Below are 8,809 nucleotides of genomic sequence, written 5' to 3'. Positions count from 1 at the left end.
TGCAATGGTAGGCTAACAGCGTTAATCAACAGACAGTCATGCATATCAAATCTAAATTCTTGTTATCAGAACAAGTCACTAAGCATGACAGACACTCAGAGTATGCAATGAAGCATAGTCAGTCCAATCCCAAGGCTCTAACGGGAACGAACTGCTCTGATACCATAATGTAACACCTTAACTTCTAGCACGTCATGATCGTACTAAGAGTAAGGCGTTACGACTCTATTTTCCTTTTATTAGCTATTTAATATTGAGCCTCTACACGTTAACTGGTCGATAGTTTTTAAGAAAAACGAAATTCCTTTTAGTTTGGTATATTCTTCAAACTCAACTATGTCAGATAAACATATACTCACATAATTAAGATTAATACATAATAATTATTCATACAAGACTTAAATACAAACCTATCCCTCTGTAAAAATACAACACTTTATAACATCAAGGGCAAGGGAAATAAATCCAAAAGCAACTAGCCAAACAAGCCTTCTATGTCCGTAGCTCTTGAACTAGCCATCCTGTCTGTACCTCTGAAAAGGTTTTTTAAAAACTTTGGGGTGAGAACAAACCCACACGTTCTCAGTAGGGAACGTGAACGCCGCAATATATAAAGTAAACACAAATAGCTAATTCATATCATAAAAACAATTTCACTTAAAACAGTTTTAAATTCCTTTCTTTAAATCTCGTTACTTAAATAAAATCCCAGTCACATTAACAATTCCTTATCCATAAACAACTTTCCTAAATACATTATTAAGACCACAACTCAAGTAAAATATCCATCAAACACACAAGAAAATCACCAAAACAACATCACAGTCACAAATAAACAAAATAAAGCAAACGCAATCAAATGTAAATGCGCAAACAAGATGATGCATGCCTGTTCCTAGCGCAGGCCATGAGCTCATGCGTCGGTTGTCTACCCGCAACCCGACGTTACTCGGAGTGAACCCCGAATATGGTCCCTTTACTGTGTCAATTCTCTACCTTGGCATCACGGTTATCCGTGTCAATTAGGCCTCATTATAATAACAGTTCAATGTGTATCACAGTAAGAAACAGTGCTATCAATTAGGCGAACATTCCCGCATTAGCAATCTTAGGCTATCCATTAGGCGGGCACTTTCGCATTAGCAGTTTGGCACAAGGCCCATTCAACATACACTTTTCATAATATACTTATTCATTTCAATTATCTCTTTCAAACATGGTTTCTCATTTACTTTCTCTTTATCATGCCTCCGCATCACCAACACTGTAAAACATACCTCCGCATCACCGCCTAACTATACATACCTCCGCACCACCGTCTAATTATACATACCTCCGCATCACCCATTAACCTTAAACATTCTTGGAGACAACTTACACATTTACATTTAACTAAGTTCCTGAACTTTTATAGGAATTCAGACATAATCTCCTCTAAAATAGCACTAAAACCACCCTTACGGGTTCCCTCAGCTTTAACAACGTTCAAACTTTCCTCAACAATTTACTAGGTAAACATTCTTAATTGGTCATTATACTCTCTTTAATCCCTTTAGTTATTGTAAAAACACGGGTTTAGAAAATAAAACTTGGTTCTGGGGCATTCCTACCATAATTGAAATTTGTACAAATCTTTCAAAAATTCTACTATCATTGCAGAAAAAACAGCAGCGAGTAGTAAATTTGTTAAATTCACTGAAAATCCAATTCTCACCCAGTGCCTTTCAAAATTCATGTACTTAAAAACAACTCTTTCAGCTTTCTAGAAAACTAAATTTTAGACTATTACCATGTCACATGTAAAAGTTATGAGGTTACAAACACAGCCCTGCCTTATACAAATCTGTTTTCAAAATCCAACAAGCAACTCACACTTTTTGCAACATATCTAATTGGTTAAAAAGAGTTTTGACACGAAATTTAAACTGAATATTTTAGACACATAAAGCTTGAAACTGCCGTTGGTTTCAGCCCAAATACTCATCAGAATTATAAATTAAGTGAATTGGAAGTTGGTGCTTCTGTAGTAAAGAAACAGAATTTTCTGCTGAAACCATCAATCTTCAAAAATTCATTTCTCCCAATCCACTTATCAATTAATTCTGAAATTTTTACGAGATATTAAGAACACATTAAAGTTTCATAGAAAAATAATTTCATCTAAAATTATGATCTGGAATGCTCCCAGAAATTCGTTCATTCTGCTGCCAATTATGCAGAAATTGCAGAAATTCTGCATAATGCACTTCCAACAACCTCTCATGCCAAATCTTATATTCAAGCATAGGATTCATCTAAAACCACATTTCTAACTTTCTTTTGACTAACCAAAGTTGTCCAAGAACTCTTAATTCAATATATTACAATTTCATATCATAGGTGCAACGTAACCATATTATCACAGCATCCATTCTTCAGCATCTCATCTATAACAACATATCAAGTTCTGATTCATCAAATGAATTTCCAGCAACCATAGCAACACTCCATACACAAAATCAACGTCAACAAGTACTAACAGCAAGTATAAATTTAAAATACACAACATCGTCAATAATTACTACATTAAATCATTAAACCAATCACCAACTACATCCATGATTCAACTCAATTCCAACAATTATTCACGCAAAGCAACCATAAACCATTTGCAGTTACTCATTTAATTTTAATGGTATTCATAACTTAAAACATTTATTTTTAAAACAAATCCCCTACCTCAATTAACCGAAACTCCAAGAAATCCATAACCGCGACAATTTCCCTTTTTTTTTCTTCCTATCTCGCAGCAGCAGTAACCTCACACAGAACCAGCAACAACTACAACAGTCCCAAAACAGCATCGACACCAACACTAGTTGTAGCAGATATTAGAAGCAAAGTGGCGGAGCTAAAATAAGAATACATGTGACTATGATCAGAACAAGAACATGACAGAGGGATAAGTTTGAAGCAGAACAAGAATGAGAGGGTTACAATTTCAGAAAGAGAGGATTCGAAAGCAGAACAGCAACTCTGGGGTTCTTCTCCAGCATCAAGGGCGACGTTTGGTTCACCACCATCAGTGGCACACGACCCGACGGCGGACTACGCCCGCGGTCACGGCGGCAGCGGCAGCAACAATGGCTGCGACAACAGCTCCTCTGGCGCATTTGCTTCCTCTCCCTCCGCGAATGGTGACGGCAAGGCACGAACGGCGGCGACCCTTCCTTCGTGACATGACAGTGATGGGACGAGCTCGACGTGGACGGTGCGACGAAGAGTTGAACGGCGGCGGTACCCAGCCGCCAACGCCACGCCCTTCTCCTTCTCTTCTTCCTCGCGGTTCCCTCACTCTCTGGATCTCCATCTCTCATTTCTCTTCCTCTGATTTCTCTTCTTTTCTTTTCCATTTTGTTTGCTGAAGTTGTATTGTGTGTAGAGGTTGGCGGTGGTAAGTGAGTCATGAGGGAGTGTGAGCGTGGCTAATAGAAGAATGCACAGGTGGTAGGGGTTATACGTGTAGGTGAATTGGGTAATAGGGTTAGGGTTTAAATTTGGGGATTAGGGTTTTAGGTATGAAATTGGGGATTTTAGGTAATTAATAATTTTAATAAAATTAAAGAATAATATAGTAATTGAAAACTAATTCCAAATCCATTAATAATATCCACAAAATTATCATTTAATCATCATCTACAAATTATTTTCAACTCAATATTCTAATTCAATATTTGGAGATAATCAACTTAATTTTCTTTAAATTATAAAATAGAGTTAAAAATCTAATTATTCAAATTGAAGCATATAAAATCCTCATTATTTTTAAATCACTAAAGCTTTAAATCAATAATTAAAAGTACTCAATTAATACAAAAATTTCTGAAAATATGCTTTCGAATAAATAAAATAAATCATAAATAATTTATTATTTAATTTTCAAAATCTGGGGTCTTACAGAACACATGGCGAGTCCTACATTGATAAAAGTACAAACAAGGCCTACCGGTTCGATATTGAACAGTATGCCCACCATCGGCAGTTTCTTGACAAAAGAAAACTTGCATCGCATCCATTTGTAAGTTGTAATTTCTAAAAATTATTCGATAATTCTCTTGTTTGCTATTATTTTGACTGAAATATTTTATTATTTTTTCAAACTTCAGCTATTTGTGCCAATTTGTAATGGAGCATATTGGTGGTTGTGGATTACCGATGTGAACAAAAAGAAATTCTATGTGCTTGACCCTATCAATAAACTGCTAGAAAATATACCTGATTCGAGGAAGAAACTGAACAAATTTATTGTAAGTTATTTTCTTGTAAATTATTCAAATTATTCAGTAAATGAAATGAGTTTGGTTGAGTGTTGTTGATTTATTTTGTTCAATTTTTGCATACGTTTCAGGGATTAATAATTTCTCAGATGAGGGTTTATGCTGAAGGGGAACCATTAATGGAGGATGGACTGGGAGTAGAAGCAGAGTATATCCTACTAAATGGTCAACGTACAGAGTAAGAATCGTTCTCTTCTATAGTGCTATTTTTAATATGTTTTATTTTGTAGACTATTAATCATATTATACTCAATTCTTGCTTAGCTATGATTGTGGGATATACGTCATGAAATGGCTTGAAAAAATTCATCCATAAAAGATCAGAAGTAGAAAGAGATATAAATATTGAGCTTGGACACAAGTTAGTACTTTCTAAAGTTATAAACTTCTTTCTTTTCTGTTGCATGAAATGAACAAAACTAGAGATCAAGTGATTTGGGAATTTGAAGCAATAAGACTCCCGAAGCCATTTGTTGCCCTCTCCAGCCTTTATTGTAAAATCACATAAGGGGATTTAGATAGTAAATAGCATATACTAGGATTGGCTGTTTGTAATTAACAATATTTTGTTTAACTTGTTTAAAAAGCAAAAAATGCTTACTTCAAATGTATATATGTGAATATTAATCTAAATGTTAATGTTAATATTAATATTTATATTTGATTAAACATGAATTACTCATCTGAGATGTTAATTTATATATCTGTTGGAACTGTCTGGCTGCTGTTTTATTCCAGGTTCTCAGTGATTGCAATCACTGTATTTACCAATACATTATGAACTCCAAAAGAACACAGTGAACCGAAATTAATAGACTGGACAAACCGAAAGATGGAAACACAATGAACCCCTAAACCCTGAACCCTAAATCCTAAACACTAAAACCAGAACCTTGAACCATGAACCGATAAACCCTAAACCCCTAAAACCCTAAAACCCTAAAACCCTAAACCCTAAAATCCTAAACCCTAAACCCCTAAACCCCTAAAATCCTGAACCCTGAACCCTGAACACTGAACCCTAAACCCTAAACCCTAAACCCCGAACCCCTAAACCCCTAAAACCCTAACCCCTAAAACCCTAAACCCTGAACCCTAAACCCTGAATAATGAATCCCTAAACCTTAAACCCCTAATCCTAAACCCTAAACCCTGAACCCTGAACATAGTGAACCGAAATTGATACACTTGGCGAACCCAAAGTTAGAAACACACTGAACCCCTAAACCTTAAACTCTAAAACCTGAACCCTGAAACACTAAATCCTAAATACTAAACACTAAACCTAGAACCCTAAACCCTAAACCCAGAACCTTGAACACTGAACCCTGAAACCATAAACCTTAAACCCCTAAAACCCTAAAACCCTAAACCCTAAACCCCTAAACTCTAAACTCTAAACCCTGAACCCTAAACCCTGAACACTATATTCGTCTAATTATTTTTAGACTCCTTTCTTCATAACGAACCGAAAACATGCACATGGTGAATCAACTCTTTGGTAATTACCGAACCGAAAAGTTACTCACAGTTACATATTATCAATTCAATTCAATTCAATTTAGATATAGATCACCTCAGTCCATTCAATTCACTTCAAATAAAATTAGCAATTTCATTCCATTGAATTCGATTCAAAATTCAATAATTCAAACCTCATCAAATTGATGCGTTTCAGAAGAATTATCCAAATCTCACTCATTCAACTAATTTGAAGTTGATTCATTCATTGTTTCAATTCAGAAGTGCAGATCGAAGAAGAAAACAAAAAAGAAGATGAACGACGAAGCTAATTGCGTTGAAGTCAATCCAGATCCATAATGTAGAGAAGAAAAACGTAAAAGAGGAAAACAACGAAGGAGAACAGGAAGAAGAAGAAGGTTTACGTTGTATGGAAAGGTTTACGTTGAGAAAGGTTGATCACACAAAATAAGGATTACGTTATATACGTTATAAGAAGCGCGTGTAAAACAAACGAGTGTGTGGGGCATGGAGTGGAAGGTACTTAGATATCATCCATATAATTTTTACATGAATATAGAGTTTTTACGAAATAAAAATTGAGATGAATTTCCTACTGAAAATGATATCATGCGAGCTTTCCTTCATTTGACTTCCATGCCCATCACCACTGCACAGTATCTTCCGTAAGATACAAAGGTTGTATATGTATGTGACTTCTGTTCTCTCTAAACAACAATAAAAATATAAAAAAAAATTATTGTCTATTAACAAATTATTTAAAACTAAAACAATTATTAATTATAAAAAAAGTTGTAACTATTATAAGGATACATGCGTAAAAATTGAAATTTTTTAAAGTAGTTTTAAAAAGATATAAGTTAAAATTTGAATACGTTTGACTATGTAATGTAATTCTTATTTTGATATTCTTTAATAAAATACCATTCTACTAAATCAATAATTTCACATATTAATTTTCAGTAAGAAATATACTCATTTTTTTAAATGAAAAATCTAGTAACACAATATATGTTTTTATTCGAAAAAAATCTTCTAATCCAAAATAATACATAATTAACAGAGAAATGATATATTAAATATTATCTATTTCTATTGATGATAATAATAGGCTACAGAAAAATTTACTTTCAATTTTTTCCTTTCCCAAAATTTCATTTAATAATAAGCGATATTATATTAATTTTTTTAATCTCCTAATTTTGTGCTTGTATTTGGCTTGAAGACGGTACAAATAAAATAATAAATATTCGACAATATTTGTATCATCTTATGTGAAATTCACAATTTAAAAAAAAAATAATGACCTTTACATTTAACATGATTTATCAGCATCTCAACAAAAATTACATAATTTATTGTTTAACTGAAATTGATGGAAGATAAAGTTATGAAAAGAATCTAGTACTTTTGGTTTGTACATATATGAGTTACCTGTAGCCAATCGTTCATGATGGTTTATATTCTATAAGGACGTGGATTTGATTTTGTTTTTGATATAAAAGGTATTTTGGTAAAATGATCATTACCAATTTTAGCTAAACTTTTCACTTAAAGATAAACTAAAGTATTGTTATTTGTTGGCTCATGCATATAGACAAAGTTGCAACAAAAGCTCCTTATCAAAATTTTCTTGTTTAGATTTGGTGGAGACTTAGTTCTTGATTTAAATATAATGAATTGTAAAATAGAAGCTATGGTTATTAATTAGACTTGGGGTATGATTATAGGAAAAACGTTCGAGGGTCTATTTGAAAAGTTTTAAAAGTAATTTTTTTAAATTTTTGACTTATGAAAAGTAGTAGTGTTAATGTTAATGTCTGGTGCAATTTTCAAAATCAAATTGCGGCTTTCTAAGAAGTTATTTAAGAGCTTATACAAAAGTTAAAAAAAAAATGACTTCTCTCATAATACTTCTACTTTTTATCACATTTCTATAAAATAAGCACTTTTAAAGTTAAAAAACCAAATATAAAATAACTTATTTATAAGCTACTTTATATAGAGCCATTTATTGTTTAAGTTATTTTTTCAAAATGAGCTTAATTAAGTTATTTACCCAAAATGTCATTTGAACTTTAGCTTCTTGGCAACAATTCTAGCCTTTTGATTAGTTAAAAAAATAAAAAATCTATTTCTAAGATTATATATTCGGAGCCTGTTTGAAAAGTTTTAAAAGTAACTTTTTTTTACTTTTGACTTATGAAAAGTAGTGATATTAATGTCTGATACAATTTTTAAAATTAAATTGCGGCTTTTTAAAAAACTATTTAGGAGATTATAGAGAAGTTAAAACAAATGACTTCTCTTATAATACTACTACTTTTTATCACATTTCTATAAAATAAACATTTTTACAATCAAAAATCCAAATATAAAATAACTTATTTATAAACTACTTTTAATATAGTTATTTATTGTTCAAGTTATTTTTTCAAAAAGAGCTTAATTAAGTTATTTATCCAAATTAAATCTAAGTATCCAGTGAAAATTTAAAAATATTTTTAGTAATTCTTAATAATATAGGTTAGTTATCCCCACCACAAAACTAATTTTGTCCCTACCGCAAAACTAATATAGGTTATTGGAAGAAAAAGGTTAAAAACTATGTTAAGATCATTTTTTTAATAAAAAAAATAAATAATCTATTCTTGAAGAAATATTAATCTTAAATAAGAATATCGAATACTTTTTTAAGTATTGACTATGATATATTAAACAGAAATTGTTGTCCAATATAACAATGAAAATAATAATAAAAAGAGTAAAGTATTATTTTTGTTCCCAACGTTTGAGGTAAGTCTCAAAGTTGTCCTTAACGTTTCAATCGTCCTATTTAAGTTCCTAACGTTTCAAAACTGAGTCAATGTTGTCTTTCCGTTACGTTAACAGAATTGACGGTAGGACAAAATTGAGACGATTTTAAAACGTTAGGGACTTAAATAGGACGAAAACATTGAGGACAAAAATGATACATAGAAATAAATTTTAATTTTATCCTTCAATAATAT

General features: G+C 32.0%; 1 protein-coding gene across 3 annotated transcripts; it reads right to left on the bottom strand.

Moving 5' to 3' along the window:
• On the bottom strand, window positions 327–3,512 carry LOC107631660. 3 transcript variants are annotated; one of them, XR_001618601.2, is made up of 3 exons: window positions 2,977–3,505; window positions 2,719–2,890; window positions 327–533 (listed from the first exon to the last, which is right to left on the bottom strand). XR_001618601.2 is itself a non-coding variant. In XM_021122338.1 (2 exons), exons 1-2 carry the CDS (start codon window positions 3,444–3,446, stop codon window positions 476–478), a joined length of 528 nt encoding a protein of 175 aa, XP_020977997.1. In that variant the 5' UTR covers window positions 3,447–3,512; the 3' UTR covers window positions 327–475. The 3 variants fall into 3 exon arrangements, 2 of the variants coding, with proteins under 2 accessions (XP_020977997.1, XP_020977995.1); XM_021122338.1 differs by lacking the exon at window positions 2,719–2,890 and having other exon boundaries at window positions 2,977–3,512; XM_021122336.1 differs by lacking the exon at window positions 327–533 and having other exon boundaries at window positions 1,232–2,890; window positions 2,977–3,500.

The sequence above is a fragment of the Arachis ipaensis genome, chromosome B01, assembly GCF_000816755.2.
Source record: "Arachis ipaensis cultivar K30076 chromosome B01, Araip1.1, whole genome shotgun sequence".
NCBI lineage: Eukaryota > Viridiplantae > Streptophyta > Magnoliopsida > Fabales > Fabaceae > Arachis > Arachis ipaensis.
This window is presented reverse-complemented; position numbering and strand designations above follow the sequence as displayed.

What these genes read in the sequence shown, in the direction of transcription:
- LOC107631660 (XM_021122336.1), bottom strand. Translation starts at nt 3,446, where the DNA reads ATGACTCACTTACCACCGCCAACCTCTACACACAATACAACTTCAGCA. An exon ending in AATCCTCTCTTTCTGAAATT is followed by an intron (nt 2,891 to 2,976) that starts GTAACCCTCTCA and finishes TTCTTATTTTAG; the next exon opens with CTCCGCCACTTTGCTTCTAA.